At 36.1% G+C, this 13866-nt stretch overlaps 1 protein-coding gene across 1 annotated transcript in view; it reads right to left on the bottom strand.

Annotated features, from left to right (window-relative positions):
* Positions 1 to 13866, bottom strand: part of LOC106067895 (uncharacterized) — a 98921-nt gene that overhangs the window by 79116 nt on the left and 5939 nt on the right. Inside the window, exon 3 of the mRNA XM_056004358.1 lies at positions 2380 to 13308. Coding sequence (XP_055860333.1) covers positions 2380 to 13308 — 10929 coding nt within the window. The remainder of the gene's footprint in view (positions 1 to 2379; positions 13309 to 13866) is intronic.

Raw genomic sequence — 13866 nt, 5'->3', positions numbered from 1 at the left:
CTTGAGAGGTGGAGAGTGAGGGCTTGAGAGGCTTAACTCCTCTCTTGCTAAAGCCCTGGACAGAAAACCTGCTGTCTTGTGTTATGCATACACGTCAACATACAGGTCGAGAATTTTGGTTTCTCAGACCTGTCGAGGCGGAGATCAACTAATCTGGGGCAGTTAAGCAGAATATGAGGCACGGTCTCCTCTTCTTCCCCGCAGTGGGGGCGGTGAGAAATATGAGCCAACAGGACAGTGTCATATCCTGCACTGTGCTATAATAGCTTGCTCAGGCCAGGACAGCCTCCACCACGGGGAAGTGCAGCCAGGGCGCCTCATGCGCTCCCAAACTCCACGGGCTTTTTGGAACTTGTCCCAGCTCTCAAACCACTTTTCCATTTCTGTTTTTTTTTAAATTATAGCCAGAGCATGGTAAAAATTTACAGTCTGTTCAGTGCGTGGAATTTGCACTCCCGGGTGGTCTAAGGAGTCTGCAATAGTGTTGCCAGTCACACATATGTGACTCGGTACCCACTGCATTATTACAGGGGTGCCATAGCGCTGCTCTATGTAGTGTGAAGCCATAATAACAGTTTCATTATTGGGAGGCCATGGTCCAGGGCTTTGCAAAGCCTGTAGTACAGATATTGAGTCAGTAACCACAACAATCTGTGTTGCCCTCAAATGTCCCTCGCCGAGTTGAGAGTCAATGACATTTAAGGCTTCACAGACTGCTCCATCAAATCTGCAAACACTACCACATGGTCAAAAGATTTTTACTGAGTAAGAGCTAAGAAAGTCGATGTAGGCTCCATAGCCTGCTCTTCCAGAATTTATCCATGCCGACCCATCAGTATATACAAAAATAGCACTGGGCTTGAAGGCATTAATGGTCTCCAATGCTAGAATTTGAATGTCGTTAGATGAATAAGTTAGCATTGTGGTGTTAGGGTCTACTAGTTTCAAGCGTATGCCTGGGATCGTTGGGCGACACAAAGGGGGAAGGGTATGAAAACGTTGAATGTTTTGTCGGTTTGGTGGAGAGGCCAGCTTTATCAGATAGTCTAGTGTCATGATGCATAAAAGACTGCATCTGGATACGTCTTCTGCATTTCTAACCACCCACTAGTTTTCTAGCTGGGAGGTATTTATCCAGCCTTAACGTTATAATTTTTGAAAGTATAAAGGACAAAAAAAATTAGCTTGGGCTAGAGAACGAGAAAATATTGATTTTAAACATCTTCGTGTATTTCCGCATATAGGCATTATATATACCAGACCTTAATACATTTATATTCAGGAACATTTTGCGCATCGTTTTCTAACACTTTATCTAAAGACCATGGGCGCCCTCAGGATTTTTTGCAAGGGGGGGGGGTGCAAGCTGCCACCTTTGGCTTTTTTATAAGTCGTAAACTCAACATTTTTGTTTTATTTTAAAGTAAAGAACGCCCCCCACCCACTTGAGCCTTCATACCTAATCGATATTAAGTGCACTGTAAATACTTCTTTTTCATGAAAGAAAAAAATTGGTAACTAAACACGTGAACAAAGTATTTACTGTACAAATTGTTAACTTTATCCGTCAGGCTCGTGCTTCCCTAGCTTCAATCAAACAAAAACTGCAAACGTTGACTGTGGTTGCCGAAACTGTCAATAACTTTACTAATGAATTGCTTTTCGTCGTGATGCACAAGCTTGCAATACTCCCTTACCGGAATTGTGGCTGCTGATGTGCTGTTGAGCGGCCACTATGTTCAGTTTAGAAAGACTGCACCATCAGGGAAACTGGTTCAAGAAAAACTGAATAATTGACAACAATGAAAAGACAAATCAGAAACACAAGAGGAGGAGGCATTTACAACACAAGTGCAGTTTGTCTGGTTTCTAAGAACCACCGAACAGTCAAAGATCTCAATGTTGAGACTTAATGCTCAAATGGATTCGTGTAAGACACAAAGAGGTAAATTTAGCACCAACGCTATCGCTAGGGACAGTTACGGAAAAAGAATACTAGCCATCACGTGGCAGCCTTGGTCGAGTAGTTTGTCCATGTCTAGACTGTACAATGACATTAGACACATGCAGTGCGTCTCTCTGAACCACAGGAACTAAACCAATGAAGTCGAATACAATCGCAATCACCAAACCAAACGCTCAAAGACACCTGCTAGGTGCCTGAGATATCTGCAGTTTCATCACTAAAATACACAAAAAATCAAAGTTTTATACTTATGTTTTGTTTTTGCTTGTCACTGGTTTAGTAATGTTTATGTCAATGGCTTTAGTTTGAGAGAGCGATACATGAAAAGACCAAAGAAGATCTTCTCTACAAATGTAAATAGCTACTTACATATGGCTTCAACAAAATACAAATAACAAAATTTGTTAACTTACCCGAGGTAATGACTTCAGTGGTCGAAGTTATTATTGTCGTAGATAACTGGGTTGTTGATAGTGTGGCTGCTGACTGGGTTGTTAATTTAGCAGAAGTGGATGTTGTTTGCTGTGATGAAGTTTGTGTTGTTGACTGAGTTGTCGTAATAAATGTTGGTTGGGTGGTTGGTGCACTGGTTGTATCTGAGGTTGATGCAGTAGTGGGCTGAGTGGTTGTTGCGGTAGTTGATTGAGTGGTTGGTGCACTGGTTGTATCTGAAGTTGATGCAGTAGTGGGCTGAGTGGTTGATGGGGTAGTTGGTTGGGTGGTTGGTGCACTGGTTGTATCTGAAGTTGATGCATTAGTGGGCTGAGTGGTTGATGCGGTAGTTGGTTGGGTGGTTGGTGCACTGGTTGTATTTAAAGTTGATGCAGTTGTGGGCTGAGTGGTTAATGCGGTAGTTAGTTGGGTGGTTGGTGCACTGGTTGTATCTGAAGTTGGTGAAGTAGTGGGCTGAGTGGTGGATGCGGTATTTGGTTGGGTGGCTGGTGCACTGGTTGTATCTGAAGTTGATGCAGTAGTGGGCTGAGTGATTGATGCGGTAGTAAGATGGTTGGTTGTTGCAGTTGATGATAAAAATATCAAAGTAGAAACTTGAGTTGTTGACTGCGTTATTAAAGACGTTGCTGCTAAAGATGTGTAGTGGCCTAATGATGCTACAGATATACTTGTTGAATCTAGGGATGAGACAAACATTAAAGAAGTCTGTAAAGGTAGCAGAACATCTGAAGAAATCAAGGGAGTCGGCAAAAATGAGGCTTGTGTTGATTGTTGATTTACAAATGATGATATTTCTTGTGAAGATTGCAGGTCTATTAAAGATATCATTGTTTGTGACAATTGAAGGTTTATTGATGATGTCATTGCTTCTAAAGATTGCAAGTCTAATGTCATTGCTTGTGATGATTGCAGACCTATTAAAGATGTTATTGCTTGCGTAGATTGCTGACTTATTGAAGAAATCATTGGCTGTAAAGATTGAAACTCTTTTGAAAATGTTGTTATTTTTGACGAGTGTACGTCTATTAAAGATGTTATTTCTTGTAAGGATGGAAGATCTATTGAAGATGTCAACTCTTTTGATGATTTCGTGTTTATTGAAGATGTTTCTGATTGTGAAAATTGTTGATCTATTAAAGATGTCATTGGTTTTGACGATTGTACGTTTATTAAAGATGTCATTAGTTGTGTAGATGGCTGATTTATTAATGATGTCATTGGTTGTAAAGATTGCACGTCGATAAAAGATGATATTTCTTGTGAAGATTGCAGACCTATTAAAGATGTCATTGCAAGTGAAGATTGATGGTCAATAAAAGACGTCATTGCTTGTGAAGATTGCAGATCGTTTAAAGATGTCATTCCTTGTGAAGATTCCAGACTCGTTAAAAATGCCATAAATATTGATGATTGCAGGTCTGTTAAAGATGTCATTGCCTGTGAAGATTGCTTATTTATTGAAGATGTTATTGCCTCTAAAGATTGTTTATTTATTGAAGATGTTATTGCCTCTAAAGATTGTTTATTTATTGAAGATGTTATGGCCTCTAAAGATTGCAATTCTTTTGAAAATAGTATTGTTTCTAAAGTTTGCACGGATATTAAAGTTGTCATGTCATGTAAGGATTGCAAGTCTATTTCTTGTGATGATTGCATATCTGTTATAGATGTCATTACTTGTGAAGACATCATGTCATTTACAGATGTCATTGATTGTGAGGATTGCAGACCTATTAAAGATGTAATTAATTTTGTAAATTGATTATTTATTGAAGATGTAATTAGCTGTGACGTTTGATAGTCAATAGAAGATGTCAATGCTTGTGAAGATTGCAGGTCACATAAAGATGTTATTGTTTGTGAAGATTGCAATGCTATTGAAGATGTTATTGCTTGTGAAGATTGATGGTCAATAAAAGATGTCATTGCTTGTGAAGATTGGAGTCCAGATAAAAATGTCATTGGTTGTAAAGATTGCAATTCTATTGAAGATGTTATTTCTTGTGACGATTGATAGTCAATAGAAGATGTCAATGCTTGTGAAGATTGCAGGTCACATAAAGATGTTATTGCTTGTGACGATTGATGGTCAATAAAAGATGTCATTGCTTTTGAAGATTGGAGTCCAGATAAAGATGTCATTGGTTGTAAAGATTGCAATTCTATTGAAGATGTTATTGCTTGTGACGATTGATAGTCAATAGAAGATGTCAATGCTTGTGAAGATTGCAGGTCACAAAAAGATGTTATTGCTTGTAAAGATTGCAATGCTATTGAAGATGTTATTGCTTGTGACGATTGATGGTCAATAAAAGATGTCATTGCTTGTGAAGATTGCAGGTCAGATAAAAATGTCATTAGTTGTAAAGAGGGCAATACTATTGAAGATGTTATTGATTGTGACGATTGATAGTCAATAGAAGATATCATTGCTTGAGACAACTGCAGGTCAGATATTGATGCCACTGGTTGTAAAGAGTGTAATTCTATTGAAGATGTTATTGCTAGTGGCGATTGATAGTCAATAAAAGATGTCATTGCTTGTGAAGATTGCAGGTAGGATAAAGATGTTATTGGTTTTAAAGAAATCGATTCTATTGAAGTTGTTGTTGCTTGTGAAGATTGATAGTCAATAGAAGATGTCATTGCTTGTGAAGATTGCAGGTCAGATAAAAATGTCATTGGTTGTAAAGAGTGCGATGGTAATGAAGATGTTATTCTTTGTAACGATTGATAGTCAATAAACGATGTCTTTGCTTGTTCTTTTAAAGTACTCAGTTCTTGTGATGATTGAAGGTCTATTAAAGATGTCTGTGTTTGTAATGATGTCAGGTATATTAAATCAGTTGTTGTTTGTGATAAATTCAGATCGATTTTAGATGTCATAGCTTGTGATGTTTGCATTTCTATTAAAGACTCTAGAGTCAGTAATGAATTGGTGCCAACTGACGACATAATTGCTGGGAATGATTGCAAGTCTATTGAAGATAATACAACATGTACAGATTTTATACCGACTGTAGATGTCAGTGCGTATGATGATTTTAGACTTGCTAAAGATGACATTGCTTGTAATGATGATGTTATTGATTGGAATGATTGCGCCTCTATCAAAGTTGTCATTGCTTGCGATAATTGCTGGCTTATTAAGGATGGCGAATAATGTATTGATCGCAGATCTGTTGAAAATGATCGTAGGTTTTCTAATGATTCCGTTCCATCTGATGATTTAAAGTTCATTAAAAATATAATTTCTTGTAATGATTGAAGGTGTATCAAAGATGATTGCATATCTATTAAAGTACTTATAGAATATTCTGAAGAAAACAGTGATTCAATTGATAAAGGTGTTGTTCGTTGATCTAAAGACTGAGGTGAAAGAACTGATATTTGTAGATCTAAAGACTGAGATGGCAGAACTGATATTAGTTGATCTAAAGACTGAGATGATAGAAATATTGTTTCTTGACCCAAAGACTGAGATGGTAGAACTGATATTAGTTGATCTAAAGACTGAGATGGTAGAAATATTGTTTCTTGATCTAAAGACTGAGATGGTAGAACTGATATTAGTTGATCTAAAGACTGAGATGATAGAACTGATATTTGTAGATCTAAAGACTGAGATGGCAGAACTGATATTAGTTGATCTAAAGACTGAGATGATAGAAATATTGTTTCTTGACCCAAAGACTGAGATGGTAGAACTGATATTAGTTGATCTAAAGACTGAGATGGTAGAAATATTGTTTCTTGACCTAAAGACTGAGATAGTAGAACTGATATTAGTTGATCTAAAGACTGAGATGGTAGAACTGATATTTGTTGACTTAAAGACTGAGATGGTAGAACTGATATTTGTTGATCTAAAGACTGTGATAATAGAAATATTGTTTCTTGACCCAAAGACTGAGATGGTAGAACTGTTACTTGTTGATCTAAAGACTGAGATGATAAAACAGATACTTGTAGATGTAAAGACTGAGATGGTAGAACTGATATTTGTTGACCTAAGGAATGAGATAGTTGAACTGATATCTGTTGACCTAAAGACTGAGATGGTAGAACTGTTATTAGTTGATCTAAAGACTGAGATGGTAGAACTGATATTTGTTGACCTAAAGACTGAGATAGTAGAACTGATATTTGTTGATCTAAAGACTGAGATGGTAGAACTGATATTTGTTGACTTAAAGACTGAGATGGTAGAACTGTTATTAGTTGATCTAAAGACTGAGATGGTAGAACTGATATTTCTTGATCTAAAGACTGGGATGGTTGAACTGACACTTGTAGATGTAAAGACTGAGATGGTAGAACTGATATTAGTTTATCTAAAGACTGAGATGATAGAACTGTTGTTTCTGGACCTAAAGACTGAGATGGTAGAACTGATATGTGTTGACCTAAAGACTGAGATGGTAGAACTGATATTTGTTGACCTAAGGAATGAGATAGTTGAACTGATATCTGTTGACCTAAAGACTGAGATGGTAAAACTGATATTAGTTGATCTAAAGACTGAGATGGTAAAACTGATATTAGTTGATCTAAAGACTGAGATGGTAAAACTGTTATTAGTTGATCTAAAGAATGAGATGGTAGAACTGATATTAGTTCATCTAAAGACTGAGATGGTAGAACTGATATTAGTTGATCTAAAGACTGAGATGGTAGAACTGATATTAGTTGATCTAAAGACTGAGACGGTAGAACTGATATTAGTTGATCTAAAGACTGAGATGGTAGAACTGATATTTCTTGATCTAATGACTGGGATGGTTGAACTGACACTTGTAGATGTAAAGACTGAGATGGTAGAACTGATATTAGTTTATCTAAAGACTGAAATGATAGAACTGTTGTTTCTGGACCTAAAGACTGAGATGGTAGAACTGATATGTGTTGACCTAAAGACTGAGATGGTAGAACTGATATTTGTTGACTTAAAGACTGAGATGTTAGAACTGTTACTTGTTGATCTAAAGACTGAGATGGTAGAACAGATACTTGTAGATGTAAAGACTGAGATGGTAGAACTGTTATTTGTTGATCTAAAGACTGAGATGGTAGAACAGATACTTGTAGATGTAAAGACTGAGATGGTAGGATTGTAAATTGTTGATCTAAAGACTGAGATGGTAGAACAGATACTTGTAGATGTAAAGACTGAGATGGTAGAACTGTTACTTGTTGATCTAAAGACTGAGATGGTAGAACAGATACTTGTAGATGTAAAGACTGAGATGATAGAACTGTTATTTGTTGATCTAAAGACTGAGATGGTAGAACAGATACTTGTAGATGTAAAGACTGAGATGGTAGGATTGTAAATTGTTGATCTAAAGACTGAGATGGCAGAATTGTTACTTGTTGATCTAAAGACTGAGATGGTAGAACTGATATTTGTTGACCTAAAGACTGAGATGGTAGAACTGTTATTTGTTGATCTAAAGACTGAGATGGTAGAACAGATACTTGTAGATGTAAAGACTGAGATGGTAGAACTGTTATTTGTTTATCTAAAGACTGAGATGGTAGAACAGATACTTGTAGATGTAAAGATTGAGATGGTAGGATTGTTAATTGTTGATCTAAAGATTGAGATGGTAAAACTGATATAAGTTGATCTAAAGATTGAGATGGTAAAACTGATATAAGTTGATCTAAAGACTGAGTTGGTAGAGCTGTTGTTTCTGGACCTAAAGACTGAGATGGTAGAACTGATATTTGTTGACCTAAAGACTGAGATGGTAGAACTGATATTTGTTGACCTAAGGAATGAGATAGTTGAACTGATATCTGTTGACCTAAAGACTGAGATGGTAGAACTGTTATTAGTTGATCTAAAGACTGAGATGGTAGAACTGATATTTGTTGACCTAAAGACTGAGATAGTAGAACTGATATTTGTTGATCTAAAGACTGAGATGGTAGAACTGATATTTGTTGACTTAAAGACTGAGATGGTAGAACTGTTATTAGTTGATCTAAAGACTGAGATGGTAGAACTGATATTTCTTGATCTAAAGACTGGGATGGTTGAACTGACACTTGTAGATGTAAAGACTGAGATGGTAGAACTGATATTAGTTTATCTAAAGACTGAAATGATAGAACTGTTGTTTCTGGACCTAAAGACTGAGATGGTAGAACTGATATGTGTTGACCTAAAGACTGAGATGGTAGAACTGATATTTGTTGACTTAAAGACTGAGATGTTAGAACTGTTACTTGTTGATCTAAAGACTGAGATGGTAGAACAGATACTTGTAGATGTAAAGACTGAGATGGTAGAACTGATATTTGTTGACCTAAGGAATGAGATAGTTGAACTGATATCTGTTGACCTAAAGACTGAGATGGTAAAACTGATATTAGTTGATCTAAAGACTGAGATGGTAAAACTGATATTAGTTGATCTAAAGACTGAGATGGTAAAACTGTTATTAGTTGATCTAAAGAATGAGATGGTAGAACTGATATTAGTTCATCTAAAGACTGAGATGGTAGAACTGATATTAGTTGATCTAAAGACTGAGATGGTAGAACTGATATTAGTTGATCTAAAGACTGAGACGGTAGAACTGATATTAGTTGATCTAAAGACTGGGATGGTAGAACAGATACTTGTAGATGTAAAGACTGAGATGGTAGAACTGTTATTTGTTGATCTAAAGACTGAGATGGTAGAACAGATACTTGTAGATGTAAAGACTGAGATGGTAGGATTGTAAATTGTTGATCTAAAGACTGAGATGGTAGAACAGATACTTGTAGATGTAAAGACTGAGATGGTAGAACTGTTACTTGTTGATCTAAAGACTGAGATGGTAGAACAGATACTTGTAGATGTAAAGACTGAGATGATAGAACTGTTATTTGTTGATCTAAAGACTGAGATGGTAGAACAGATACTTGTAGATGTAAAGACTGAGATGGTAGGATTGTAAATTGTTGATCTAAAGACTGAGATGGCAGAATTGTTACTTGTTGATCTAAAGACTGAGATGGTAGAACTGATATTTGTTGACCTAAAGACTGAGATGGTAGAACTGTTATTTGTTGATCTAAAGACTGAGATGGTAGAACAGATACTTGTAGATGTAAAGACTGAGATGGTAGAACTGTTATTTGTTTATCTAAAGACTGAGATGGTAGAACAGATACTTGTAGATGTAAAGATTGAGATGGTAGGATTGTTAATTGTTGATCTAAAGATTGAAATGGTAAAACTGATATAAGTTGATCTAAAGATTGAGATGGTAAAACTGATATAAGTTGATCTAAAGACTGAGTTGGTAGAGCTGTTGTTTCTGGACCTAAAGACTGAGATGGTAGAACTGATATTTGTTGACCTAAAGACTGAGATGGTAGAACTGATATTTGTTGACCTAAGGAATGAGATAGTTGAACTGATATCTGTTGACCTAAAGACTGAGATGGTAGAACTGTTATTAGTTGATCTAAAGACTGAGATGGTAGAACTGATATTTGTTGACCTAAAGACTGAGATGATAGAACTGATATTTGTTGACCTAAAGACTGAGATAGTAGAACTGATATTTGTTGATCTAAAGACTGAGATGGTAGAACTGATATTTGTTGACTTAAAGACTGAGATGGTAGAACTGTTATTAGTTGATCTAAAGACTGAGATGGTAGAACTGATATTTGTTGACCTAAAGACTGAGATGATAGAACTGATATTTGTTGACCTAAAGACTGAGATGGTAGAGCTGTTACTAGTTGATCTAAAGACTGAGATGGTAGAACTGATATTTGTTGATCTAAAGACTGAGATGGTAAAACTGAAACTTGTTGATCTAAAGACTGAGATGGTAGAACTGATATTAGTTGACCTAAGGAATGAGATAGTTGAACTGATATCTGTTGACCTAAAGACTGAGATGGTAGAACTGTTATTAGTTGATCTAAAGACTGTGACGGTAGAACTGATATTTGTTGATCTAAAGACTGAGATGGTAGAACTGATATTTGTTGACCTAAAGACTGAGATGGTAGAACTGATATTTGTTGATCTAAAGACTGAGATGGTAGAACTGATATTTGTTGACCTAAATACTGAGATGGTAGAACTGATATTTGTTGACCTAAAGACTGAGATGGTAGAACTGACACTTGTTGATCTAAAGAGTGAGATGATAAAACAGATACTTGTAGATGTAAAGACTGAGATGGTAGGATTGTTAATTGTTGATCTAAAGATTGAGATGGTAAAACTGATATAAGTTGATCTAAAGACTGAGTTGGTAGAGCTGTTGTTTCTGGACCTAAAGACTGAGATGGTAGAACTGATATCTGTTGACCTAAAGACTGAGATGGTAGAACTGTTATTAGTTGATCTAAAGACTGAGATGGTAGAACTGTCATTAGTTGATCTAATGACTGAGATGGTAGAACTGATATTAGTTGATCTAAAGACTGAGATGTTAGAACTGATATTAGTTGATCTAAAGACTGAGATGGTAGAACTGATATTAGTTGATCTAAAGACTGAGATGGTAGAACTGATATTAGTTGATCTAAAGACTGAGATGGTAGAACTGTTATTAGTTGATCTAAAGACTGAGATGGTAAAACTGATATTAGTTGATCTAAAGACTGAGATGGTAGAACTGATATTTGTTGATCTAAAGACTGAGATGGTAAAACTGATTTTTGTTGATCTAAAGACTGAGATGGTAGATCTGATATTTGTTGATCTAATGACTGAGATGGTAGAACTGATATTAATTGATCTAAAGACTGAGATGGTAGAACTGATATTTGTTGATCTAAAGACTGGGATGGTAACATTGTTATTTGTTGATCTAAAGACTGAGATGATAGAACTGTTGTTTCTGGACCTAAAGACTGAGATGGTAGAACTGATATTTGTTGACCTAAAGACTGAGATAGTAGAGCTGTTAATTGTTGATCTAAAGACATAGATGGTAGAACTGATATTTGTTGACCTAAAGACTGAGATAGTAGAACTGATATTTGTTGATTTAAAGACTGAGATGGTAGAACTGATATTTGTTGACTTAAAGACTGAGATGGTAGAACTGGCACTTGTTGATCTAAAGACTGAGATGGTAGAACTGATATTTGTTGATCTAAAGACTGAGATGGTAGAACTGATATTTGTTGATCTAAAGACTGAGATGGTAGAACTGATATTTGTTGACCTAAAGACTGAGATGGTAGAACTGTTACTTGTTGATCTAAAGACTGAGATGGTAGAACTGAAATGTATTGGTCAAATGGTTGTAGAGTTGTCATTGATTGATCTAAAGAGTTAGATGGAAGAATTGTTATTTGTTGATCTATAGATTGAGATTTTAGAATTGATATGTTATGATCTAATGATTCCTGCAAGAACATCGATTTTAGACTTGTCATTAAAGTTTCTACAGACTTAGTTGGCAGCTCGGTATACTTTTGGTTTGGTTCTTTTGATTGAGTGAGAGTCGAGTGTATCTGTTGATCCATTGTCTCAGATAATAACCATGATGTTTGTTTTTGAAAGGTTGATTGAATTGGACCTATTGTTATTGGATAACTTACTGAATGATATGACAAAAACATTTGTTGTTTATCTGTTGATTGTGTTGGTGACAATGTTATCGGTTGATTAATTGAGTCATATATTGAAAACGAATTTTGTTCATCGGTTGATTGCATTGCAGAAATTGTAATTGGTTGTTCAACTACCTGATTAGACAAAATCGATTGTTGATCATTTGTTGGTTGTGTTAGCAATTGATTGACCGATTGAATCAACTGTTGTTGTTGTGTTGATGGGTTTGGAATCAATGTTATATCTTGATTGACTGATTGAATGTTTGTGCTTTGTATCAATATCGATTGTTCATATTTAGACCCTAAGGTAATAAAGGATGTACTATAGTTGAATGCTACGGGGGATTCAGTGCTCAGTTCACTGTTTAGTGCTGTTGTCTGTTTCCCTACTGTTTGTATAATTGATTCTAATATTAATTCTTCCGTGCTAATTGTTATAGTATCCTGTATGGATGCATACAACGTAACTGTTGGCACCAGTGTCACATCACTTCCTAACTCTGTTTTATTAACTGTTGGCACCAGTGTCACATCACTTCCTAACTCTGTTTTATTAACTGTTGGCACCAGTGTCACATCACTTCCTAACTCTGTTTTATTAACTGTTGGCACCAGTGTCACATCACTTCCTAACTCTGTTTTATTAACTGTTGGCACCAGTGTCACATCACTTCCTAATTCTGTTTTATTTTGGAATGTCTTAAATGTCGACGTTTCAATGACAAAAGTACTACTTGGTGGTATGGCCGTTTCCTTAGCTGTGTATCCATTCGTCACTGTCTCATGTGCAGGTAATGTGCTTATAGCATTAAACAGTGAACTGGGCCTGCTATTGATAGTTTCTGTTGAAATAATAACTGTGGTATCTTTCGTGGCTGTTTCAGTTGACTGTTTTAACATCATGCCAGTTGATTGTATTTCACTTCCAACTAATAAGCTATCAAAGGTGCTTAAAGTGAAAAACTCTAACATTGATTGACTTGCTTGTAAGTTAAGTAGAGAAGATGATTCATTAATGGTGTCACTGTTCAGACCAATTGTTGCAGTTACTGATACATTTAGGCTAGTAGTATGTATAGTTTCCACTGCAGAATTATTTGTAATGGCACTGTTATGTTCCTCTAAGGATACGTTTTCTAACGTCTTTGTAACAGACCATTCCTTAAATGTTGTTGTAGAGGTGACTGTAGACACCATGTCTGTTAGGTCTAGGCTGTTCCCCTCTGTTGATCTATTTGATATAGGAGTGGCACTGATGGTACTCATGGCCAGAGATAACTCTATCGTTGAATCAGTGGTAACTGAAAGAGATCAATTGAAGTCCTGTGTTATTATTGACTTGCAAATAACTGAAGTGATACATTATAACCTTGTTTATACGTGCTAGGTAAACATTTCTAAATGTTTCGTTGCGTCTATTCGATAGCATTATTATACAAGTATGACTTTAAAAACATATATTATGGTTAACACCAAGGAAAATATACTCCCGAGGATTGCTTTAAAGACAGATCAGATTTAAGCCTAATGTAGTGAGCATCATTTTAAAATAAAAAGGCTGCATCTGATTTCTAGAAAAGACATCACAGCAGACCTCGGTATTATCTGCGTTACATTTATGCAAAAATGTTTTTCATAGCAAATCGATCATCATGGGCCGTTTTTTCATGATGGTCACCTGCTTGGCTGATGTGGTACAGAAAAAGAACATGTGAATGTTTCCCCGGGGTGCTCGGGCTTTGGCCTCTCTTCTAATCCGAACGTCTTGGGTAACGAGCCATGAGTAATAGGGATGTAATAATTTACATCTGCTTGGATATTACAAAGACATGTGTTTGCTCAGAATAATAGTGTCTTCG

This window comes from Biomphalaria glabrata, chromosome 11 (assembly GCF_947242115.1).
Source record: "Biomphalaria glabrata chromosome 11, xgBioGlab47.1, whole genome shotgun sequence".
In the NCBI taxonomy this organism is placed as follows: domain Eukaryota; kingdom Metazoa; phylum Mollusca; class Gastropoda; family Planorbidae; genus Biomphalaria; species Biomphalaria glabrata.
The sequence above is the reverse complement of the archived record's forward strand: the minus strand, read 5'-3'. Positions and strand labels throughout refer to the sequence as shown.